Raw genomic sequence first — 26,568 nt, forward strand, 5'->3', positions numbered from 1 at the left:
AAGTCCCAGGATGTCTCCATCCTTGTGAAACTCCTCAGGGAGCAAACCTCATGGGGCCCAGTGAAAGTGTATCCACCGGGGCCTTTTATCGTTACTTTTATTTCTGTAAGGCTGAGTTCAACACTGTTGGTGGCACCGAAAGAAACCACTGCCACCAGTTGAAAAGTTAATTATGGATTGCCCCTTGAAATAAAACATCAGTTTTATTGGAAGTGGAGGGATAAACAAAAACAGCTGCAGAGGGAATGGCATGAAGCCGCTGTGACGAAGCCCATGATGTTCTACTTAGAGGAAACATTCCTTTTATTTCATTTTTTTAAAGCCTGAGTCGGCTGCGTAAAAGTCATCATCCCTTTCATGTGGGACAAAAGAGGATTTGGAAAGGGACTTTTCTGAAATCTGTGCATTGAAAATGCAGATTATGGGAGGCTAAGAAAAATACATTTTGCCTTTTCTTACAGTGGGTTCCTCTTAATTGTGACTTTTATAAACCCCTTCTGTAGCCATCATAACCATTCAATTAACTAAGTTCATTTTTGTATGATGAAAAGAGCCTCTCTCACTGAACATACGGCAATTATTAGAATGTCTCTAAAGTCTTTTTTTGTAGTGATATGAGAGTCTTCTAGATAAAATAAGGTTTGATTTATAAAATCCTAAAATATATGTGAATGTGAGATCTATAAATAAATGCTCTATAGTGGATGCAAAATCTCATTATAAATAACAATTTTATTAGCATATCCATTGAGTAAAAGGCCTTATGATGTTAATGTTAACAAAATTAAACTCTATCTATTTTATTCAATGAATGATTCCTGAGCTCTAAGGACCAGGCACCATGCTAAGTAATGAGGCTGTATACACACATGTGCATGTGGTGCACTTTTTCTTCCAGGGTTCGTATTATTGAGGCAAACTGCATACTTGCGGCTAAATTAACACAACAGAGACACTAAGAATGATGGAGGACTTTCAGGGTGCCAGCTTCTATTCTCGGCATTTTATATATATTACCTCATTACGTCTATTTACATCTATTATTCTCACCTCATGTCTAAGAGGTAAGTACGTATCTTCACTTTACAGGTGAGCTCTGAGGGCAGACAGGAAAAGCAGATGGTCCAGGTTCACCCAGAGAGAACTAGGTTAGCTAGGTAGACAGTGCAGCATGTATAAAGAAACCACACACACACACACACACACACACACACACACCATATATATATATATAGGAACTAAGGGATAGGTATGTAGATATGAGAGTCATAATATAAAAAGCCATTGATTGTATTTTGAAGGATTAAAAAATGCTTCACTGAAGAGGAAACTCTCAAATAGGTCGTGGCAAAGATAAAGTTGGCTGGAGAAAAATACTCCAGGGAGAAGAAACGGAGACCAGAGATTGCAAAAAGATAAGCATTGGAGTGGATTTATATATATATATACACACACACATATATATACATATATACGTATATACATGATATAAATACATATATAATACATATACATATCACATATACATACATATATATGTATATGTTTATATATAAAATCACCAGCAACAACAAAATAAGAGCCAAAAGCAAACTGCTATGTGAATGGCAAATTCTTATATCATCACAATGGATGATGGATCATAAAAAGTTGGGTTTGAAAATAATGTGAACACTTGCAAAAATGTCTACAACACAAAATTGAGTAAAAATAGCAAATATAAAAGTTTATATTCAGTAGCAATCTCTATAAGGTAAATAAACAGAAGCACACATAAAGAATTCTAAAGGACAAATAGACTTTATTTTCCTGTGGTTGTTAAGATTATGAGTGGTTATGGGAAAATATTTGTATTTTCACCTCTTTATTGTTCTGGAGTCCAAGTTTTTTTTGTAATACTCAAATAGTTCTTTTGTGAAATCCACAAAATCATGAAAATACAAAATTAGTAAAAAATTAAGAAACTGTATATTTTGTCATCCTTTTCTGGTCTTGAACAAGCAAGAACTTTATATCATTCAGAAAAATATATATTATGTAGCCAGAAAACAAGCTTAGGCATAAAGGATCAGTCTAACTTCTTAAATATGTTTCCTGGGACGCCTGGGTAGCTCAGCAATTGAACGTCTGCCTTTGGCCCAGGGAGTGATCCTGGAGTCCTGGAATTGAGTCCCATTTTGGGCTCCCTGCATGGAGCCTGCTTCTCCCTCTACCTGTGTCTCTGCCTCTCTATGTCTCCCATGAATAAATAAATAAAATATTTTTTAAAATAAATAAACAAAATAAAATGTGCTTCCCTTAACTCTGGGCAAATTATGGCCCAACTGTCTGTAGAATGTCCATTGGAAATATCCTATGACCCAGTACTTCCACTATTGGGTTATTCAAAAAAATATATGGATTATAACTTGAAAAGATATATGCACCCCTATGTTTATTGCAGAATTACTTACAATAGCCAAGATATGGAAGCAACCCAAGTGTCCATCCATACATGAATATATAAAGAAGAAATGGTATATGCCATATATATATATTACTCAGCCATAAAAAAGATGCAATTTTTTTTTTTTTTTTGCCATTTGGACAATATGGATGGACCTGGAGGGCATTATACTAAGTGAAATAAGTCAGATAGAAAGACAAAGACCATATGGTTTCACTTATATGTGGAATCTCAAAAACAATAAACAAGATGAATAAACAAACAAAAAGCAGAATCAGACACAAATACAAAGAAAAAACTGATGGTTGCCAGAGGGAAGGCAGTTAAGGGATGGACAAAATGGATAGTGGATGCAAGGGTGCAGGAGATGAAGTCTCCAGGTAATGGAATGAATCATGGGAATAAAAGGCACAGCATAGGGAGCACAGCCAACGGTATTGTAATGATGTTGCATGTTGACAGAAGGAAGCTACCCTTGCTGTGAGTGTAGCATCACGTAAAAAGTTGTTGAATCCCTATGCTGTACACCTGAAACTAATGTAATGTGGTGTGTCAACCATACTCAATCAAAAAAAATTTCAAAAAAGAATGTAAATTAACGCTGTCTTCTGCCTGCGATGTTTCAGAGGGTGGAGATGACGGGGGTTGGATATTGAATGTGACTGTGACTGTAACTCCACATCAGTAGAACAGAGCTCTGGAAGGGAGTGGGAGAAAATGGGACATTCCATAGTTCACCATGGCTGGTAGGATATTAGGATGCGATTTTGGAGTTCACAATGAGACCAGGACTTTGAGCCAAGTGGACTACCTGAATTGCTCCAGCTCTCACTCCTCACCCACCTTTCCTCTTGCCTCTTCCCCTTCCCCTGTCCTTTCTCTCCTCACTCACTCCCTCTACCTCTCCCCCACCCCCGTCTTCCCATCCTCTCTCCTTCCCTACCCACCCATTTATCTTAAGATGACTTTGTGAGATCTGTCTCAATCACACAGACAGTGACAACCTGGCCTCGGTTTCTTCTCTCCTTTGCACTTTCTACAATCTGCAGGTGACTCTGGCAATCCCCTTCTTCCTTTGCAGCATTTTAAAAAATTCTTTCCTTGCTTTTACTGCATTCAGGTCCTAGAGTGCAGGTGCTTATTCAGAGCTCGCTTTCTGCACCATTTTTCAAATCCCATGGAATACCTTTTTCCAACTAATACAAGGCATTCCTGAGTAATGAGTGAGAAAAACTTTCCTGAGTCTATTTTTCCAATTAAATAGAAGTTAGGCCATGCAAACAATGCGGACTTATCTGAAACCGATTCTTGCCCTTTTGGGGAAGATTCCAAAGAGAATTGGATCCAATACCTGGAAAGGCCAATGGAACTGAAGTTGGTGTTAAGACAAGCATGCAGAGCACTTGGCAATTTAAAATTCAGGCTCATATTCAAAATTCACCAGAGGATTTTTTTAACTGTTTTACAAGTGTACAGTTTGAACCAGTGTTACAACATCAACACAACATAAAAGGTGAACAATAACATGACAGGGAAGACAAGCCACTGACCAGAACTTCTGTGACAGCAGATATAGAACAAAAGAAATACTTTTAACTTATAAGAATTCCAAATTATTTTAATCATAATAATAGCAGTTTACTTTTGTGACAATATTAAATTTCTTGGACATTTTCAAATAGCCTTCAAATGATCAAGGTAAAACACATACACATGCACACAAAAGTCTATCCTATGCCTGTATTACATATTAAAATTCTCAAAGCACTTCAGTTTTAGTAAAATAATTTTTCCTCACATTAAAACATGAGGGAGTATAAAATTCATGTGAAATTCATATTTAACCAAAGGGAATGTGGGTTATAAAAACAGGGAAAATAGTGACCCTAGATAATTTGGATAATTAGCTAATTTCTAAGAGTTGCCTTTTCATAGTAGCCATCCAGCCAGCCAGCCATTCATCTTTTCATACATCCATTTATCCATTTTTTAAAAATTGTTGTGCCTATGTATCTGTATATCTTTTCTCTCTCTAAATAAAAGCAACTATACATGTGTACATGATTTTGGATATACATACATAAAAATATCAGCACATTATTACAAACAACTGAGTCCTTGCCCTCATGGAGCATAATGATATAATGATCCAATGGCTAGGATAACTTTAGATGAACTTGAATCCTAGTGATAGAATACTATCTTCTTTTAATATTGCAGACCTGGGGGGATATCCTCAACCCGATAGCTATGATCCTGGGAGGCATCTCAGGGAATTAAACGCAGGGGTCAAGGTCAGCCACCATGGATGCCGAGGTGAGGAAGAGAGTGGACCTCATATGTTCTGAAGGAAAGAGTACACACAGAGAACACTGACAAAGATGGTACCAGTACCTTGAATTTTCCTGGGTGATACAGTTTTTGGAGCACTTGTCTAGCCATAGTTCATTCAAGTGGTGAGTCACTTGGCCAGGATCTGTTGAAGGAAAGGGCTGTGCACAGTGAGCACTTCTGATGTTCATGGAGGGAGAGGAATGAATCATCAGGACAGTGGGCTTGGGGCACAGGATCACTGGCGTTGACCCTGGTGGGCCCCCTCGCTGGGTCTTCAGGCTGCCTGGGGCCTGGCGGTGAAGCACTCTGATGTGAGTGGAGACAGAGCAGGATTAGAACACCCCTTTCCCATTCAAAACATGTACTCATCCAGCCCTTGGATGAATTAGAAAATGGACTCAGAGTACATGGAACTGTGTGACCTCTACCATTAACCTGGGCAGGAGGTTAGCAAACAATGGCCCTCAGGCCAACATGGCCCACAAACTGTCTGTGTAAATCATGCTTTACTGGAACCCATTCATTTATATCTTTTCCATGGCTGCTTTTGTACATCCCAGAGTGGCCTCTGGCCTGGAAAGCCAAACCTATTTCCTCTCTGGCCCTCTATGGAAAAAGTTTGCCAATCCCCGAAGAGGGACAATTACCCAGGTAGGTGTCTCAGCTGGGTTGGCACCCTTGTGTGTCAAGTTCTGAAGGACACTAAACCCGGCTAGTCTGGCAAATAAATAAAATATTACAGACCTTCCCAGTCAAAGGCACAGAGTACAAGAAAGAAAGAAAAATAATAATAAGAGGTAATCCCCCGGGATTGATCGCTTCAGCCCTGAAGCAAACCGCATGCATCAGAAGAGTCCTTTCTCAGATGAGCTGTGAGATGGCTGGGGACAGAACCGGGCTGACAGGAAAGCTCACGGGGACGGAGGTAGCTGGGGACCCAGGAGAGGGACCCTGGAACAACCCGGCTCGGCCTCCCCAGGTCAGGGCTGGGAGCAAGGCCCCGGCTCCCTGGACGCCGGCCTTCATTGGCCAGGGCTTCCTGGCTCCTGGAACCCCACTTAAACCTCATGTGGGGGGGTTCCTGTTCAAGAGAGGGTTGGCAGCTGAAACATGATCAGTGCATTATTCTTGCCAGGAGCCATTCTGGGGCAATTTGATCGACTCTTGCACCATAAGAAGGTTCTCACGAGAGAAAGAGAAAAGAAAAAGAGAGGACATAGAGATGGTAGAAAGGAGGCAGGAAGGAAGGAGGGAGAGAGGCCAACAGAAAGGAGAAGTGGGAAAGAAAAGAGAGGCTTGCTTTTTTTTTTTTTTTTTTTTTTTGATGTGTTTGCCTTCACGACTTCGAAGTTCTTGCTAATTCCATCTGTCCACAACAGAGCCATCCACGGCGAGAAAAAGCATTTCCATATGTGCAAATTAGCATCAGCCTCCCTTAATCTGCGCCGTGGTCCTCTGAAGTAGATGGTGAGCTCGCCTGCCAAAGCCACTAATGGCATCCGAATAGAGGCATTATTGGCTTGAGCCGCTGTGGGGCTGTTCCCCCCTCCAACTCCGAACCGGCCCTTCTCTCTCTAATTTCCACTCTGCTCAACTTCCAGTAAACACTAGGCCCCAGCAGCGCCGCTCCCTTAATGAGGGCCCACTTCCCTCCAGACCTGCCCGCCTCCCTCCTGGTGGGGACAGGCCCCCGCAGCATCACAGCATCACAGTGCTGTCACGGGCCCCAGGGCTGTCGGCTTCCGCAGGGTGTCAGGTGGCTGACGACGGCGCACAGCCTGCCCCGGATCAGAGGGAGCCGACCAGCCTGGCACCCGCTGCAACCACAGTCCTTCAGGGCTCTGCTCTGGCTCCCCATCCCCGTCGGTCTGCTCCTGATCCTTCTCCGTCTCCCTCTGCCCTTGCCTGCCTCCTGGCACTTTATTCCCATCCTCGTTTATTCAACATACATTTACTGAATTCTTAGGAGGTTTGAGGACACAGCAGAAGATGGACCTGGGTCCTTTCCTCATGAAGCATTTACTCTTGTGGATTTAGCAGATGGAGAAGGGCTACCAGAAGTTTTTTGGGGGGCATTATAAAGCAGCTGGGTAGACACCACCCCCAAGGTAAGATTGTAGTCCTCTGGCTTTGATGAGGCCCCCTTGGGTGAATGATGTCTCATGTCCCAGCTCTGAGCCCCAGGAGCCCATCCCTGGCACTGTCCTCTTTGCAGCATCACAGTGACATGCTCCCCTAACTGGATGCTGTCATTTCTTATAAACCCCTTTGGGGAATGTCCACCTGTCCATCTATTATGGAGTACATGAGACAGGTGGAACAATTAGGACGGACGGGCCCTTCAGATCACTGGTTTGGCAACATCTTCTCCCACCCACCACCAACAGATTTTTCTCTCCAGCAGGTGGGAGCTCCCCACTGCTGTTGGATTTCTGTCATTGTTTTTGTTGCAAAAATGAAGCGCCAAGGATACATCGTGGTGGAAAGGAAAACATCCCGTCTGTCTTTTTTCCTTTTGTCTTTGCCCTTTATTGTGGGTCTGGATATCAAGTGTGAAAATCATAAAAAAGTAAAGAAAATGTTGGTCATCTCAGAGGTCTCTTGGAGAGGAAGGGGGTCATGTGATGAGGGAGACACAGGAGAGTGCCAGGTGCATACAGATTTCCTCGTTCAGAGATGCTGGGCTGCACCCTAACCATCTTCTCGGCTGCTCCTGCCTTCTCCTGCTGCCATCTTCAGCCTTACCTGGATCTTTGGCCAATGGAGGAAGTATAATGCCATGGCTTTTCTCAATGGTCCATGGAGGATTACCAAGGACCATGACATCTTCCTCAACCTGTGCTCCTGCATGATACCCTGCCCTCTGTCTGTATGGTCCTGGATTCCCCTCCAAGGAGCTGCATCCAAACTGTGGAGAACTTCAGAGAACAATTTAGAACAAATTCTGGAATGTGTAGGCTAGAAATGAGAGAGGGGCTCAGCGATCCCCTTTTCTTCCTTTCTGACCTTCTATTTTATGGAAAAAAAGATCCTCAAGGAGATGCATGAGGTGAGACAAAGCTTAACCTCAGTGAGGACTGACAACAAGCAAAGCCACAGCCAGGCCGGACGGGCAGCCTTTGAGCTCCAAATTTGTCATTGTCATAACCCTCCACCACCAAGGTGCTCACGAAGACAGTGGACAGTGATGGGGATGATTGTGTATAAGACTCCGCCTTCTACTGGGGGCTCAGGCTGGAGCAAGGGAACATCCCTCCAGAAGGTTCAAAGCCTGGGGCTTGCAGGTGAACAGAGGGTCAGTGATCAGCTAGTTCACACACAAGGTGGAGTGAAAGACTTAGGATTTCCGACCCATGGCTTTTTCATCATTATTTCAAGTAATTCTGCACACGATTCCCACTGCCTGACGTGCTCTTCTCCTCTTCTATGTCCTATGATTCTCAATAAATACTAATTTGGGTACCAAATATATTTAGGAAGAGATTCTAAACTCAAAACAACTATCAACTTCTCAATCCTTCATTCCCAGGTGCCCTCCTCACACTTTGCAGGTCTCAGGCGGATCTGTAATCGGCATTATCTTTCCTGTATTCTTGACTAGGTCATGAACACTTTGAGGGCAGGACCTAGGACTTATGTGTTTTAAACCTCTCTGTCCCTGGCACAATGTAGATGCTAAGGAATGATAAGGAAAGGTTAACAGGAAGGGAAAAGAAGGGGAGTGGAGGGAAGAGGAGGGGAGGGGAAAAGAGGGGAAAGAAAGGAAGAGAGAAAGAGAGAAAAGAAGGAAGGAAAGATGGAAAACAGTGAGGGAGGCAGGGAGAGAAGAGAAGAGAGAGAAGAGGAAGAGAAGAGAAGAGAAGAGAAGAGAAGAGAAGAGAAGAGAAGAGAAGAGAAGAGAGAGAAGAGAAGAGGAGAAGAGAAGAGAAGAGAAGAGAAGAGAAGAGAAGAGAAGAGAAGAGAAGAGGAGGGGAGGGGAGGGGAGGGGAGGGGAGGGGAGGGGAGGGGAGGGGAGGGGAGGGGAGGGGAGGGAAGGGAAGGGAAGGGAAGGGAAGGGAAAGAAAAAAGAAAAGAAGAAAAGAAGAAAAGAAAAGAAAAGAGAAAAATAAATACAAAGCTTATTAGAAACCTATTGCCTTAGGATGTCAAATTTTTGTCTCTCCCATTGCCCACAGGACTTCACCCCTGGTCCAAGGAGGTGATCACAGCTGGTGACCTGGCCAGCTCAGGTGTGAGAAGGACCCCGGGGTTGCTATTCTTGACTTCCCTGGTGATGCCAGCGACAAAACCACAGCCTCTTGAGCATAGCAGACTCCATATGCTAGCCCCCTAGTCTGCTAAATCACCAGCCAGCCTAAATTTGAAACATTTCTAAAGTGTTATACAATGTTGCAATAATGTTTTTACAAAACAAAGGCTGAGTTACTGGAAGCCATTTTCGACCAATCAGCATCTTATTGAAGGAGGAGCCCTGATGGTACCGTTGGTGACACAGTGTAAAAAAAAATACACGTGTATGTATCACAGTCAAGGCTCAGTCTGGAAACATCTGCTTTGTTAATAGGGAAAGCTTGGTGAGGGGCTGTGATCGAAGGGGAGCTAGAGAGGGAACAAGGAATGTGGGTGGGAAACCATTTAAAGCAAGGATGTCGAAAGCATAATCGGAGTCAAGTAAGGCTCCAATCTTGGGTCCTGGGGACCAACTGTACTGAGACAAGATGATAGATAAGACTTACGTGCTGGTTAGAAAAATTATTTGGTATCTTAGCTCACAGTCAGCCTTTATGCACGTGGTAATCAGACGACTCGCAGTGCTTTGTGTTATTGGGCTATATTAACAGAGGTAGCGTCTCCAGAAAGGGAGGTGAGAGCTGTGCTCTAGTCTGTGCCAGCTTTGACGAACTTGGCATTTTGTACTTAATTCTCAACGCCGAGCTCTACAGAGGACAGGCAGGAGAGAATCTTTAGGAACAAGGGCTGAGATGCAGACAGCATGAAAAAGCAGGGCATGTAAAGGAAAAAAAAAAAAAATTAAAGTCAACCCAGAAAGAGAATACTGACTTTTGGGGATATAGATTATCTTCAAATAGATAAAGCAGTATAATTTTATTTCCTCAAAATTTATTTTCATGGGGATGTCAATTTAAGCCGCCACGGTATTTTAAAACACCCGTGTTTATTAAATAGGTAATTGCAGGGATGCAGGGGTGGCTCAGTCAGTTAAGTGTCTGCCTTCAGCTCAGGTCATGATCCCAGGGTCCCGGGATGGAGTCCTGCATCTGGCTCCCTGCTCAGTGGAGAGTCTGCTTCTCCCTCTGCCCCACCCCCTTGCTCATGCTCTCTCTCACTATCCCTCCTCTCTCTCAAATAAATAAATAAAATAAAAATAAACAGGTAATTAATACTGCAGAGGTGTGTGCACCTCTCCCCTTGATACCTCGCTGCTGTTGGGTGCTGCAGCTCTTTGAGGCTCGATGGAAACCAGGCACGAGGGTGTGAGCACCTGCTCATGCACATGTGTTTTTTGAATTATTTTTACACAGATGGGAATATACCTTGCACATGTACCCCTGCACAAATTCTTAATCCACTTTTCAGCAGGTAGGCCATTCCGTTTGGCAGTCCACCTCAGGGCACCGTGTGTGTTTGGGTGACGACGTATGTGTGCATATATACCTGTATATGTTTACATACGAAGGGGTGAAGTATATGTATAGATGATACGCTTGTGTGTATACACAGAGAAGATGCATGAAGAATGAAATGCTCGTTTCTTCATCCTTTAAAAAACTGTCCACAGTTTTTCCCACTGCGTGTGCCTATGTGTGTAACGAAATTCCATTAATGAATATTTAGGGCGTTCTCTGTAGTTCGATTCCACACTGAGCATAGCAACAGCTACCTTTACACACTCATCTTTACACACTCTGCTACGAAATGGCTACGTCACAGCGTTGTGAGTGTCTCCGGTCGGGTGGCCGTCCCTCGTACTCCCAGCAATGCTGAAGGCCTGCCCTCAGCTCCCCGTCCGCCCCCACGGTGTTTCCCAAGACCCCTTGATCTCTGCCAACCTGATAGATAAAAATATCCCACATAGTTGCCATTTGCCTTTCTCTTCTCACCAATAAAGTTTGCATATTTTCCCCGCATTTAAAAGACATTTGTATTTCCTTCGTAAACTATCTGCTCTCATCTTTTGCTCACTGTTCTGAACTCTTTGTAATTCCTTAAAAGGCTAAGTGATGAAGAAACTGACCGCCCTTCCTCCTCCCATTGTTTGGACCATAGAATAATCTGGAGAGTGTGCAAATGTGAGCGAACACACACCTCTTCTCTTTTCTGTGGACGCAGGGCCGCTCACTGGAGGGGATCATGCACTTCTCTCCCTCATCTCCACTCTGGGCCTTCACCCCCCACCCCCACCCACGATGCCAGGTGCCCGTACCCGGCAGGAGCATCACTCACCTCTCATGATGAGGGTGGGCTGCAAGTGAGAAGGTGAGCGTGCAGAAGAGTAGTTGCACACTGAGGTTCAGAGTGTGCTTCTGGGCTGAAGATTGACCGGTTGTAGGGCCGAACAGAATAGGCCATCCTTCACTTATGTCCTTTTCTTTTGGGTTCATCAGTGGCCTCCCAGATGTTCAACATCATAGGCCATGGATAAGGCAAAGGCCTTGACTTAGGGACGCCAGCTGGAGATGGCTGCTCGGGCCAAACCTCCTGCTGCGACATGCATCTCTCAGACCTGGTGGCTTAGGGGTGAGGTGGTGGCTGGGCCCATTCAGTATCCCTCGCCTTACCCCCTCCCTGACCTCATCCCCCAGTCTGACCTCCCCAAACCTGAGTCTCCTAGGGGCATTGTTTCAAACCCAGCCCTGCGAAGCCGTGGGAGGGCTCCAGTTACTTGATTCCCCCCTCCTCACTGGGCAGAGGTGGGTTCTGAGCAGAGCAGCCAACTGTGGCCTGCGTCTGAATCTCTGTGCCAGCTTTCCCTTTTTCAGGACTTATGAATTATTAACGAGCCCTCTGTTTGTAATGCCGGGCTCTCCGCTTCCTCCAAATTAAATTACCGAGGGATATATTTGATTATAAACATACTTAGTAAATGTTTTCATTGTTGCTTTCTGTAGCTTCCTTTGTACGAAAGTGTTATAATGTCAAAAAGTCAACCGCAAACATCTACAGCCTGCCGTGGAAAACCATTTAAAGCAAACTCTGGGCAAATTAAGTAATCAGAAATGAAAACCACTTTAGGACAATAGTGAATATAATTTGTCATCTCTCAAAAAAAGCGGGGGGGACACTTCTTCCAGCAGCTGAATTTTTCTGGAAAGAGGGCTGATATTGACATGTGGCATTAGAGTCAGGGTCCACAGCCTTTCCTCTGTCCACCTTTGTGACCTGGAACAAGGACCAGGTCCCTCTGTGCCTCTCTCTACCCATCTGCTAAGTGGGAGTAATAAGTCGGTCCTAACTGCTCCATATAGTCTCTAAGAAAAGCAATTGTACTAACGTGAAGTGATCACCGGAACTGAATGATGAAACAAACTAAAGAAAGCTGGAAAGATGCTCTTGACCAAACAGCAGGCAAAGTGCGCTGACGGGACCATCCATTAGGGCTTCATGGGTTCTATGGACGAGTATCCCAAGCCCCTATCTCCTAGGAGCTTCCACGTCTTGGAGGAGCCATCAGGGTTCAGTTGGGAAAGTCTAGCTGTGTGCATACAAACCAACCATCCCAAGCACAGGAGATGGTGTTACATTAATTACGCTGGAGAGGAGGACAGAAGTCCATCCCCGATTTGATAGTGAAGAGAAAGATGATAAAGATGTTCTTGGGTGGAAAAGGAAGGTGCCAGAGCTGCAGGAAGGGAGATCAGTGTGTGCACAAGTCTAAAGACCCAGGAGAGCCCCAGGTTGCAGACTCACCCGCACAGACCCTCTCTCCTAGAGCTGAGCGAGATCAGCTGACTCTGAAGGCCTTGAATGCCGCCTTGACTTTAGGATTCTCTTCCAAAGCTCATAGAAGCCACTGGGACCTTTAAGTATCAGATTGTGGTCACCACTCTGTCTTTCAGGAAGATAACTTGGTGAAAAATCAGCAGGGAAGTGGGAAGAGGAGAACCATTGTGAGAACCAGTGAGTGAGATCTGGGTTTAATGTCTTAGTACTTATGTGACCCGGATGGAGGACTTACCCACTCCGTGTCCCACGTTGTTCACCTGCACGGTGGAGAAGATGATGCCACCCCTCTGAGTTGTTGGGGGGATAAATGAGACCACGTGTGTACAATCTGAGCCCTGTGCCTCACACAGAAATAGACGACTATTAGCTTTTGTCTTCCATTCCCAGTGGAAATTCTGATCTTTTGTTCCCCATTGAGCACAGGAAAACCCTAAAACAGACAGGAATAGGGTGAGATTGTGTGAACATGCATAAATCATGTTTGCTTTCACAGCCTCAGTTTCCCCAAATATAAAATGAGAGATTCAGAGCAGATTTCATTTGAAGGGCCCATCTAGCTCTAATCGCGTGTCATTATAGCAAATGGGCATGTGGGAGGCAGAGTTTGTTTAACGGGACCAGAGTCCAGGGGCCCTTCTAAGACCATAGCATGACAAATGGCATTTAATACAGGCTACAAAGGCACCAGATGCAGACTTTAATGAAAAGAAAATGGTGTCTCCATATCATTACAAATTAACTCCATCTATCTGCACAGCCTGTGATGCTGAAGTCATAGTTTGAAATTCAGTGACACTTATGGTTAACACATGCTGTTTTATTCAAACTTCATCAAACATTTACTGAGCACCTACTAATGCCAAAAACCATCCTGATCCCTGTAAATACCAGGATGAAAGAGGTTGTCTTTTAATGCAAGTTAACTACTTCCTCAACCTCATTGGAACCCCTAGAAGGCATTGGCGGTATCCCATCAGCTCCTGCTGACATGGGGCCAGTGTGGTGCCTGTCGGACAGGAAGGCAGCCAAGGCACAGTTGCCGGTCACAGGGGTGGACACAGTGGTAGTGGTGGCAATGGGGCTGCTGGTGGTCCTGACATGCTGCTGGTGCTGGTGGTAAAGGTGGTTGTGGCTCTGCACCACTAGCGGCGCTTGTGGTGGTGGCGCTGGTCATGTTGGTGACGATCTCATTTTGAGCTGTAGGAGTTACTTTGTTGTTCTTATTGTCGATTCCAGTGTTTTCTAAATAATCGTGTTTTTTTTTCTCACAAATGAATACATGTTTGTTTGCAACATAATACGAAATGGTGGATACTCAAGGAGGCTTTCCGACTTATTCCCCACCCCCATCCGTCATTGGGTCGCTTTAGCTAAATTGTTAGTTTAGCTAAACTGGCTGAATTGTTACTAGAAAGAGGTTCATCTTCCAACTCACGCACAGAGATATCAAATGGACTTGGAAGATTGAATCTTTCCATGGTTACCACCTTCTTGCTTTCTGTCTCTCTCTGCCCGCCTCTACCCTGTTGCTGTGTCCTACCTGCTGTGGGCACTGGAGGGTCATTTCTCTGCCATTAGTGATGTGAGGGCAGGGGGAGGGTGCCCCATCCTCAGGTCAGAGGAAACGGAGAGATGTGCTTCTGTCTTACATGGTATGATGAGTTGGGACTCTGAACACATTTGTCTTTATCCCCAGGGAAACCATACTGTAAGTGATAGCTAGATTCCCTGGATAGCCTTCTACAGCCGCTTTCATCCACAAAGTCTCGGAGGTACAATGTAAACAACACTGTTTTGTTCAGTCTAATAAGCGCTGAAGCCAGGTTAATTTAAGAAAAAAAGAAAGAAAGAAGAACTTCTTACTCTTACAAGTGATCGTAATGTTGTATAATACACATCATGACAGAAAAAAATGTTCACGGTAAGAGAGAAACCTAAATGGATGTAAGGGTGCTTTTATGATGTGGAAGCTTCCAAGATACAGTTGTATCTGATAAGGGTTTTATTTTTATTTTATTTTTTTTTACATTGATAGTATTGTCATGTATTCTTTTTTTTTATTGGAGTTCAATTTGCCAACATATAGCATAACACCCAGTGCTCATCCCATCAAGTTCCCCCCTCAGTGCCCATCACACAGTCACCCCCACCCCCCACCCACCTCCTTTTCCACCACCCCTAGTTCGTTTTCCAGAGTTAGGAGTCTCTCATGTTCTGTCTCCCTTTCTGATATTTCCCACTCATTTTTTCTCCTTTCCCCTTTATTCCCTTTCACTATTTTTTTATATTCCCCAAATGAATGAGACCAAATAATGTTTGTCCTTCTCCGATTGACTTATCTCACTCAGCATAATACCCTCCAGTTCCATCCACGTCGAAGCAGACACTGGGTATTTGTCATTTCTAATGGCTGAGTAATATTCCATCGTATACATAGACCACATCGTCTTTATCCATTCATCTTTCGTTGGACACCGAGGCTCCTTCCACAGTTTGGCTATTGTGGCCATTGCTGCTAGAAACATCGGGGTGCAGGTGTCCCGGCATTTCACTGCACCTGTATCTTTGGGGTAAATCCCCAGCAGTGCAATTGCTGGGTCTTAGGGCAGGTCTATTTTTAACTCTTTGAGGAACCTCCACACAGTTTTCCAGAGTGGCTGCACCAGTTCACATTCCCACCAACAGTGTATGAGGGTTCCCTTTTCTCCGCATCCTCTCCAACATTTGTGGTTTCCTGCCTTGTTAATTTTCCCCATTCTCACTGGTGTGAGGTGGTATCTCATTGTGGTTTTGATTTATATTTCCTTGATGGCCAGTGATGCGGAGCATTTTCTCATGTGCTTGTTGGCCATGTCTATGTCTTCCTCTGTGAGATTTCTCTTCATGTCTTTTGCCCATTTCAGGATTGGATTGTTTGTATCTTTGCTGTTGAGTTTAATAAGTTCTTTTTTTTAATTTATTTTTTATTGGTGTTCAATTTACGAACATACAGAATAACCCCCAGTGCCCGTCACCCATTCACTCCCACCCCCGCCCTCCTCCCCTTCTACCACCCCTAGTTTGTTTCCCAGAGTTAGCAGTCTTTACGTTCTGTCTCCCTTTCTGGTATTTCCCACACATTTCTTCTCCCTTCCCTTATATTCCCTTTCACTATTATTTATATTCCCCAAATGAATGAGAACATATAATGTTTGTCCTTCTCTGGATGCTAGTCCTTCATCTGATATGTCATTTGCAAATATCTTCTCCCATTCTCTAGATTGTCTTTTAGTTTTGTTGATAAGGGTTTTAAATATTGAGGGCAGGTGTGGGGAGAGATGGTTTTCATGCTTGTACAAAAGCAATAAGTGGGGATCCCTGGGTGGCGCAGCGGTTTGGCGCCTGCCTTTGGCCCAGGGCGCGATCCTGGAGACCCGGGATCGAATCCCACGTCGGGCTCCCGGTGCATGGAGCCTGCTTCTCCCTCTGCCTATGTCTCTGCCTCTCTCTCTCTCTCCCTGTGTGACTATCATAAATAAATAAAGAAAAAATATTTAAAAAAAAAAAAAAAAAAAAAAAAAAAAAAAAAACAAAAGCAATAAGTGTAGAAGACATGAGCATATCTTGGGAATGAAAGCAAAGCTGAGTGAAGGAAGGAAACCTGAGTCTATCAGGAATGTGGGAAGGAGTGAGGGTGAAGGGTGATATGAGGTCAAGTCATGGGAGCCTTTAGATTCCATGCAAGATGTGTGGGTATATTATTCTGGAAGCATGCTTCATGAAGATGAGCGGCAGATCATTGCCATCTAAAATAGCTCTCATAACATGCAGATCCATGGCCTCCCTCAATCCAAATCAATCCTGTGTAAGAGTAGGAGGACATTATATTTCTGAGCTACCCACAGACACTAAATTGGGTGGACCTGCTTTCTGAACAATGCTGAATCTTCACAGGCCATTGGGCAAGGGAATCACAAAGTTGTTGATGATTTACTGTCATTCAGTTAAAACTCATTTATGCTGCAGAATAATCTTTTAAGAGTCTTTCTGGACTGTACCTGGAGAATGGCCTTGGGCTTTAGATTTGAGTTGAAAAATCCTTTCATTTTCACAGCAATCTACTGAGGGAAGAATTCTAATTTCCATCTTACAAATGCAGAACACTAGGTTAAGTTTACAGGGTCTGCCCAAGGCTAAGCATCCTAAGGAAAAGAACCAGAGTCCATGAGCCCATGGTCTGTGCTCCTACTGACATCACTCCTCTTGGCTGGACTGGTCTCGATGTCCAATCAAAGCCATTTTTTTTTCAGTTGAGGTAATTGAGTTGACTGGCAAAGGTCACACAGTCAGACACAAAACCAAACCTCATATCCTTTTGCCCACTGCCCTCTGTTCCTCCACTCTCCATGGCTGCCTCTCTTGGGTTTCCACCTGAACCTCTTTTCAGTAAAAGGGAGACTCCTGACTTCCTATCATTGGTTGAGTGGAAACACTGCTGGTGGCAGACACAAACCATGGTTCATTCCTTCTCATCATCTCAGACAGCAGGAAAAACAAACAAACAAACAAACAAAAAAAAAACAGAGACCAAAAAAACCAAACAAACAAAAGACAGGGATTATACAGTCCCTGTCATCCCTCTCTTTGACTTACTGTCTTGGGTTTCAGGATGAGAGAATATCCTTTGACCAGATTTCTATAAATGAACATGGTTAACTATAAACCCATGTATGCTCGTAAAATGTGTCACTTAAAGATGTTTTGGTTGGCACTTGCAACTCTGAACAGAAATCCAAAAAACAATTTAACTTAATTACAAGTAGAGAAAGTTAAAAAAGAAAAAGGAAAAAAAAAAAAAAAGACTCAAAGTGGCTTCTACCAAGCATCCAAATGAAGAAAAGAAGTAAAATGATCATGTGTCTTCATCCAAACCATGAGGGGGTCTTCACCCCAGCACCACTCAACTCTGGCTTCTGATGTGTGAGAACCCACCTTCCAAACTACTAGGTAAATAATGCATGTTTTCAATTTGGATAAATATGCCCATCAGACTGCTCCAACTGATCAGACTGTAAGGGAAACACGATGCATTTTAATAAACCCAATATTTAGCCAAATACAGCAAAATCCCATAATAACATTTTTTTTTCCAGAGAGTGGGAAATGAAAATACATTAAGCGGGAAATATCATGTGTGTGACCACCCAACCATGTCTTGAAAAGATAAATGTTACATACGGGAAAAGATTAGAAGTGTAATAATTAAATGTGGACGCCCACATGAGAGCCCCTTGGAGGAGGAGGAGGAGGCAGGGCACAACCCATACCCCCTCTACATGTCTGTGACTGTCCTAATGATTTTATTAGTGCCGGCGACATTGAAGGCAGTTGAAAGTGAGTGGTAGGAGGAGGCAGGGGTGCCCAGTGTCTAGCCTGTCATTTCTCAAGCACAGTCACATGAGACACGTCATCTGAGATCCCTGAGCCTCCTTTGCCACACATGTAAAGGCGTTTAAAATACCTCAGTTCCTGGAAACAGTCACCACTGTTCACTCTTCATTCCCCCTCCCTCTGAAATCAGGTTGTCTGTCATTCACTGAAAATTCCTAGATGTGAATTTGTGATACATTTGTGAGTAAGCTCCCTTCATTCCTCCCTCCAGGAGCAGTTGGTACTCAAGAATTATTATCTAAATGTGCTTTGCTGTGTTTACTAGGCAGCGTAAAGAAATCACAGATCAGTGTTCATAGTTGAAAGGGAGGGTAGTCAAGAAATGTGGGGGCACCCGGGTAGCTCAGTGGTTGAGCATTTGCCATCAGCTCATGGCCTGATCGTGGGGTCCTAGAATCGAGTCTGCATGGGGTTCCCTGCATGGAGCCTGCTTCTCCCTCTGCCTATGTCTCTGCCTCTCTTTGTATCTCTCATGAATGAATAAATAAAATCTTAAAAAAATATTAAGAACTGTGGCTGCCAGAAAGACTGTCTGGACGCTGCCCAGAAGGAAGCCAGGTCTGTGACCTTAGCTGCAGGCTCATGCCAGCACTTCTGAGACAGCAGATTTCTAATAAATCTACAGGCTTTTGGTCCTGGACCCACATCACAGAGGAACTTGCCACCCATCGGCCTGGAGGCAGCCCCTACTGCTCCCAGGACACACCGTGCCTCCTGCCTCTCTCGAGCTACATCGCTGACCTCTCTGAAACCAGTTTGGCATGCCCTCCTTGCCTTCCTGCTCAGAAGCGTTTGATAGGTTCAGGCCGAGACCGACCCCTGCTTTCACTCTGACACAGCTCCTGGTAACCAGCCCGTGTGGGAGGACAAGTAGCTCCCACCTCCCTGGAATCAGCCCAGACTGCTGATATTTGCCAAAAGAAACCGGGAGCGAGTGATGGGATGGCCAAAAAGCTCAGTACCATTCATGCGTCCATGCTGTTATTCCCGGGCAACAGCTCCCTGCTCTGAAACTGCTCTCTGGTCCCCTGACTCTGTCTCAGTAAAGACCAACTGAAGCTCCAGGGCTTGGTTTTCAGGACTTTGGTCCCACAGGCAACATCCATTATGCCCCCCATCTTAAAGGATGCCTATTGATGTGGAGGGAAACTAAATTTTGAAGCCCTTTTTTGAAATCACCAGCCATCTGCATCTCAGGGCCCTAAGTCCTAATAGAGAGCTGTAGGCTGAGCAGTTGTGTGTCTAGTGTGGGTGGGCTCTGGGAGATCTGGGGAGCATCCTGGGCCTTGATGTGACTCAGAAGTTCTCAGCCAGGAAAGACTTTGCTCCCTTGGGTATATACGGCAATTTCTACACACATGATTTGTTGCTGCTGCTTGGTGTGTAGCGGGGAGGTGGTATTGGCATTTCGTGGCTAGAGTCCATGGAGGATAGGCCCCCATGACCAGAAAAATCTATCCAACCCGAATATTCATATTGCCAAGGTTGAGAAACCAAGTCTGAATGGGTAATTACTTTTTTTTTTCTCCAATAGCTTAAAAAGTATTTTATCAACCAAACAAGAACAGCCTGAGTGGCTCAGCGGTTTAGCACTGCCTTCAGCCCAGGGCCTGATCCTGGAGACCCAGGATCTAGTCCCTCATCGGGCTCCCTGCATGGAGCCTGCTTCTCTCTCTGCCTGTGTCTCTGCTTCTCTCTCTCTCTCTCTCTCTCTGTCTCTCATGAATAAATAAATAAATAATCTCAAAAAAAAAAAAAAAACAACTTAGAGACCATACAAAAATGAACCAATGTGATTTTTTTCTTACTCTGTATGGGTTATATTTTCTATAATAGAATATGGGTACTATGATTAGATGTATTTTATGTTATAAATATGTATTTTATGTTATAAATATGTATTTTGTGTCATAAATATGCATTTTATGTTCTAGATATGCATTTTATGTTATAAATATGCATTTTGTGTTATAAATATGTGCTTTGTATATAATTAAGAATATAATTATTAATATCAGCATGTATTATAATGTAATTACATAAATGATAATAAAATCCTATCATGGTATAGAATGATTCTATATACAGCAAAATGGAGTAAGGAAGGTATGGGATGCAAAGAGAAAAGAGAATGGTCTATTGGAAATTGCAGGGCGATAGTGAAGGTTCTAGCCACAGAGAGGAGTGAGCAATCCTACCTGTTGGCCATGGTTGTCCGACCACCATCAGGAAAAACACCAGGGCTGTGTGCCAATTCCTGGACCCCACCCAGACCTGCCGAGTTGAATCACTGGGGCTGGAGCCCAAGATTCTGTAGAAATTCCTCAGGAAATTGTTATGTACCCCAAAGTCTGAGAAGAGTTAGTATCAGCCCCTCAAGAAATAAAACATCTTCATGTCTAGAATCCCAGTTGATGCCAGACTGAGCTCTGAGTGGCAGGCAGGAAAGATCCAATGATTAGATGTATGGACAGTGGAGCTTAAGATGTATCTCACTCACTGGGGCCAAGCAGTATGTTCTAGATGCTCCAAGAAGGACCAGTGTCTATCCCATTTTGCTCCTTTGCCACAGAACCTCCCATCTACATCTCACCCAACTGTGGCCGCCATCTTCTGAGCAGAAGACACATGGTTGATTCTTCATTAGTATTTACATATTGAAAGATGGTCTTATTGGATCTTAGACTGAGGATGAGTCAGGCAGGCTTAACTCCCCCCCACTTCTGACTGGAGTGCAAAAATCAAATCAATTACTCATAAACACTTGTGATAAGATTAATTTAATTTTTTTCTTAAACAAAGAGGGTAAATTAAAAGAATCAGCTTGCTTCTTCCCACACTGTAGTGACAAGATTAAAAATTAAATTTATACATATTTCATTTCTACATAATAAAGCCTTTTTGCAAAAAGAAAAAAAAATACCACAGTTCATCTAATTAAATCAAAGAAAATTGCCTGCAGCGATGTTACAGCATTACGATTAAGCCACTGCCAAAACCAGCCCTCAGAATTCTTAAACACTACTCTGGGTTTAAAATCCAAATCAGCTTTTGGGGTGTGTGTGTGTGTGTGTGAATTTTGGGGGTGCCTTCGGGGAAATGTGGAGTCTTTTCTTGTGTCAGGACATAAGGGTGGGAAAAGGATTTTCAAGACTCTAAAGTAACTGATACATTGAAGACAACAAGATCTAATTTGAATTAAAAAAAAAAAAAAACTCAGCCTAAAGTTTGGGAAAAGAAACAAATCAAGAGTGTCCACCTTTTTTTTTTTTTTTTTGTCATCCCCAATAGTAAGACCATTACAAAATCAAAAGTTAGATGCTTCAAATAAAACTCTTGATGTGGCATGATTTCTAGAAGTCAGCCAAGATTGCTTGCATGGCTGATAGAGACACGGTCAGTGTGTGGTCCCAGCCTTTTCAAAACTACAACGTCTAGGTACCTCTAGAAACAACTCACAATGCCACTTCGACTCAGCCTGGGGTTTGCTAAGAGCTGGCTCTCACCTCTCTCACAGGGACTTCATTATCAGGGGGCTGGACAGGTTGGTGGGGGTGGCCATGGGCCCTATAAGGACAAAGAAGCCTGGCATATGGTCCCCACCTTCCTGCACACAATATGGTCTTCAGGAAGTTCCCAATTTGGTTTCTGATGACATTCTGGCAGGATTGAATTTTGTTCTTGGAAATCAGGCCCTGGAATGGGGAGAGGCTCACACAAGTGCTGGCCTGAATCCTGGTTTTGGTGAATCACTCATGCCTTCTTTTAGGTCAAAACGATGTTCCATGACAGGTGTTGAGCAAATGTTTACTGAATAGACGTTTCTTGCAGCAGCAATTTGGTGAACAGAGTCACGGGCCTGGAGTAGCCTGTGTGGGTTGCCACATCCTTGCTTCCTTCTGCCTGGCTGAGGGCGAGTGTCTGAGCTTGAGGACCGGGCATTCACTTGGAGGCTGAGGGTTCAGTCAGTCCCAGCAGAAACTGGCTACTGCAGGGCTTTATAAAATCTGTCCCTCAAGCACCTTGTCGTTTGATCCTGGCAATGTCCCTGGGGATGTGCAAGAAGTCCACAACTGTTGATCTGAAATCCCCCAAACCAGAAAACTCTGAAAGCCAGATGTTTGTTCATAAATTTGGCATAAACTAATGTGGCAGCGAAATCTGAACTGAACAAATGTAATATTATTTATGATCTTCATGTAGCCCATAGAATGAAAACAAGCATAGATCTGACTGTAGAAATATTGATGAGTCTAATTATGGGGTGCCCTCCCAGCCCCTGCTGGCATGGCACATGATCTACGGCATGTGTACGTACTACCTGCTTTACATATGGATTGCTGTATAACGAAGTAGCCCAAAACTCAGCAGTTAAAGTGGCATGCATTTATTATCCCAGTATGCAAGGGTCAAGAATCTGCATGGCTGGGGCACCTGGGTGGCTTGGTAGTTGAGTGTCTGCGTTTGGCTCAGGTTGTGACCCCAGGGTCCTGGGATGGAGTCCCACATTGGGCTCCCTGCAGGGAGCCTGCTTCTCCCTCTGACTATGTCTCTACCTTCTCTCTGTGTGTCTCTCATGAACATATAAATAAGATCTTAAAAAAAAAAAGGAGGCTGCAGTCATGGTGTCTACCTGTGGTCTCTCACCTGGCCACAAGAAAGTAGCCAGTCGGGGCTGCGGTCTTCTTTGTCTGAGACTGAACCTTCTTCCAAGGTGACCCACGTGGCGTTGGCAGAATTCAGTTCTCAGGATGCTGACTGAGGGCCTCAGCTACTTGGTGGCCATCAGCCAGTTCCTTCCCAGGTGGCCTTCTCCATCAGAGCACACATGTAAGATAGACCAGAGAGAGAGAAATGCCAGGAAGACAGGAGTTAGAGTCTTTTGTGACCTAGTCTCAGAAGTGACATCTCCCCTCCTCTCCATATCCTTTCATTAGATGAAAGTCCCAGGTCTAGCCCTCACCCAAGGGGAGATGACTTCACAAAGATGAGCACACCAAGGGTGGGGGTCCAGGGTGGGGGGTCTCTGGGAGCCATGTCACAATCTGAGGGACCCGGGGTATCATGCCCACTTTACAAGGGGAAATCCTTCTGAGCAGTTCATGTTCAAGGTCTTAAGACTGATGAGGGGGTGAGTAAACACTTGAGAACTCAAGTCTTCCCGTGCTTACCTCTTCTTTTCCTCTTGCGACATACTCTACCTCCATCCTCAGAGTGATTAAAGATAGCCTAGCAGAAAAGGACACACTCTGGAGCTCCCATAAACCTCAGCTTGACTCTGGGTTCCATCACTCACAATCTGTGACCCTGGTTGAGTTGCTCAGATGCTCTGAGCTTCAGCTTCCTCATCTATAGAATTAAAGTTTCTGCTACTCTGATGGTGATATTACCCAGTGGGATAGGGTACATGAGCATGTGTGAAGGGGAGCTGCATGTCCCTGTGGCTAGCAGGTGCTCAGTGAGTGGAGGCTCTTTCACCTGCGAAGCTCCCTTAACCTTTGCTCTCACTGTTCCTTGCAACAGTCTTGAGATTGGTAGGGAAACATGATCACCCCATTTTACAGTTGGGCAATTGGAGGCTCAGAGGATGTGAATTTAGTGTCAGAGCCACGACCTAATGTTTTTTTTACAAATTTGGTTACAAATTTATTTATTGTTTCCATGACTACAATATGGGCTCCATGAGGAAAGGAAACTCCTTGTGTTCTTTACGGCTCCTTTCCCAGCACCCCAACTCCTCTCTACACAGGATCATTGCTTTGTGAACCTTTGAGAAGTCAGTATGTGAACCCAAATCTCTTTCCCAGACCTGTGCCTCAGCTGGGCCCCAGCTGCTAATCTTCAGTGGACACTGAAGCCTACAGCACTTAACTCAGGCTTTGAAGGACATTTGGGCACAGGAGTTTTGGAAATTTGCATTCATTCTTTCACTCATTCATTCATCCCTTTATTTTTTCATTCATTTTTGGTTGCTGGTCCTGGGTCAATCTGATAAAAGCAAATGTTTCCAAAGCCTTACAAATTCAGAAACTTTTAGAAAGGCCTTCAGAGACCCTCTGTAGCCCATTCATGGACCACTAGGTTGTAAACCTCACCTGGAGGGAAGAATTTGGGTAAAGATTTTTCCACTTTCATGTGAATTAGCCTGCACCTAGCCAACATTGCTTTTTTTTCTGAAACACAAACCCACAGCAGTTAAATAAGACAGAATTTTAGGTTGCAATTTGCCCTGTCTTCTTAGCCACTACATTGGCTTTTAGGACAGAATCATGTGGTTACCACTCCTACCCTCCCTCCAGCATCAGCCCTGGGAGAGCATAGTCCAGTGTGGAGCTTTACATCCACAAGACCTGAAGACAGGCTCTTGTCCACAAGGGCATCTTTCCTCACCTGGTCCCCTACTTTCAGCTCTTGTCACCCTCCTGGGCCTGCTGCCTTCACACAGGTTCCTTCAGGGATCTTTATTTGGTTCCAAAGTCAGGGAAGCCATACTTAGTGGGGATTCCCAGGCAACTTGCCCTATACCAGGAGGTTCAAATAGGGGAAGGAAGGGCCAATCACTCTCAGGCCCTTTGGGTCTGGGAGGCCCGGAGCAGTGGTGCAGGCAGCCACCTAGCTCCACCACCTAATAACCATAAATGACTGGGGCAAGTCTTCCAGCACCAACTTTTCTTATTATTAAAAATACTAAGAGCTGAATTCTGAGTGTTTACCATGTGTGGCGAGGTGCTTTTCTTCCATTACCACAATATTTCATTTCAATAATCATTGTATTTAATATTGTTGGCATATCCAACTTCTAGATAATGAAATCAGTTTAAGGGACTTTCCCAAAACCATAGAGTCAGTAAATATCCAAACTTAAAACGTTGGCAGTATGATTTTAAATCTATGCACGTTTTTAACCACATTGTTAGCCTGATCTTTCTTCTTTAGAGGGTCCATAGAAACATTCTGTGAGCAGAGATAACTATGTTATAAAACAGAAAGTTTTATAGGAGAGGGTAAATAAAATGCTGCCAGGTTTCAGAGGAGGGAGGAGTAATTTCCAGCTAGGTATCAAAGAAGGTCTCTGGTGGATGTGGCATTAGCTCTATAAATCTGTAATATAGCATCTTGAGAATCCAGGTTCTGCAGCACCCCCAGCTCCACCTTTTCCCTCCTCCATAATGTGGTCCTTTCTTCTCCTCCTCCTTCTCCTACCCAGTATCACTCATCTTTTTTGTCAAACTGAGATCTTGTATTTTGGGGGGAGCTCCTCTAAGAAAAACACAAGATTTTCTACATAGAGGTAGGTTCATGTGGTTCGAAATATTGTTAGAAATCACACCTATCCATCTGGAAGTGTGTGGTTATAGACACAGAAGAATCTCAGAGAACAGTAGGCTGGTAGTGGGCTGGTACCTTGGAGGACCAACCATGGATAAAGGCCTAAAAGATTCTCTTGGCAGCAAGAAGAAAAAGAAATAAAAGAGCCAGGATTGCTGATATGGACATGCCATCAGTGATAGCTGGTTCTTATAAGACTTGGGGATGAAGCCTGGGGAAGTTGCCCTTAGCCCCATGGGTGAGGTCGTGGATGTCTGCTGGGATTACCATAGTACACTGCATATCACCTTCTTTGTATGTGGTAAGTTACATTGGAGGTTTGTTAAGTTTATATCTGAGTAACCTACTACGTTACAGTCTTTGAGACTCAAGTCAGGGCTATATATTTTGATAAAACTTTGTAGATGATTCTGAGACATTATCTCAGGTAGTAAAGTCTGTTTTAAAGTGAGAAAGTCAGTGTCTTGCTTAAACTGTACCCAGGAGCATGGGTGCCTGAGTGGAGGTACCGCAGGTGCACAAATCCAGATGTGATACAAGTGGATCTCAGGCTCTAGTGCATGGAGATTAGACCTCATTGTCTGGTGTTTTTCTCCTTTGAAGGCTTCATCAGGTCATTTGTTCACTTGCTCCTGGAATGGGATGATTTGGCAGTCCATGCCAAGAGGAAGAATTTTCCCTCAGAGATCAGAATTAGGAATAATTACCCACTGCTTCCAGCAGTAGAGAGAGGATGAGAAAATGCAACTTCAGAGATGCAGAAGTCTCTGCTCAAACATGAGCCTTTCTCACAGACTGGAGCAGAGAAGCACAACAGTCCACTCAAACTCACCCCTTGGGAAGTGTCTGCAGCAGCTGGCTCATGTTTGAGACAAAACTATCTTCTCAGAATGAAAACTGACCTGTCCATTCGCAAAGCAACTGAAGAAGAGGAGAAGAATCCCAGTGGCTATTGGACCCCACTATCTAGCTAAGGGAGGCAGAGCAAGCAAACTCCCCTTTTCCCTTGGATCATGCCACTGAAATAGAACATTCTGGTCAACCTGATAAAGCAAATCACAGCA

At 44.1% G+C, this 26,568-nt stretch overlaps 2 protein-coding genes across 19 annotated transcripts in view; one reads left to right on the forward strand and one right to left on the reverse strand.

Moving 5' to 3' along the window:
• Positions 1-23,132, reverse strand: part of LOC144321120 (uncharacterized) — a 42,197-nt gene extending 19,065 nt beyond the window's left edge. The window contains exons 1-4 of one of the 4 annotated variants that reach the window (XM_077910544.1): positions 22,823-23,132; positions 12,978-13,175; positions 12,710-12,866; positions 4,841-4,922 (exon numbers count right to left, since the gene is read on the reverse strand). In XM_077910544.1, coding sequence (XP_077766670.1) covers positions 4,841-4,888 — 48 coding nt within the window. In that variant the 5' untranslated portion in view covers positions 4,889-4,922; positions 12,710-12,866; positions 12,978-13,175; positions 22,823-23,132. Of the gene's footprint in view, positions 1-4,840; positions 4,923-11,245; positions 11,570-12,709; positions 12,867-12,977; positions 13,176-22,808 lie in introns of those variants that run through there. The other 3 variants (XM_077910545.1, XM_077910546.1, XM_077910547.1) reach the window with 3 other exon arrangements.
• Positions 23,133-23,201: 69 nt separating this feature from the next.
• Positions 23,202-26,568, forward strand: part of LOC144321119 (uncharacterized) — an 83,649-nt gene continuing 80,282 nt past the window's right edge. For 8 of the 15 annotated variants that reach the window (XM_077910533.1, XM_077910534.1, XM_077910536.1 and 5 more), the window contains exon 1: positions 25,631-25,805. Coding sequence is in view for 4 of the 15 variants with exons in the window: in XM_077910543.1 (XP_077766669.1) it covers positions 25,755-25,805 (51 nt within the window). In the remaining 11 variants the exon portion in view is untranslated. Of the gene's footprint in view, positions 23,311-25,626; positions 25,806-26,568 lie in introns of those variants that run through there. The other 7 variants (XR_013386847.1, XM_077910543.1, XM_077910531.1 and 4 more) reach the window with 4 other exon arrangements.

The sequence above is a fragment of the Canis aureus genome, chromosome 9 (genome assembly GCF_053574225.1).
Source record: "Canis aureus isolate CA01 chromosome 9, VMU_Caureus_v.1.0, whole genome shotgun sequence".
Taxonomy (NCBI): domain Eukaryota; kingdom Metazoa; phylum Chordata; class Mammalia; order Carnivora; family Canidae; genus Canis; species Canis aureus.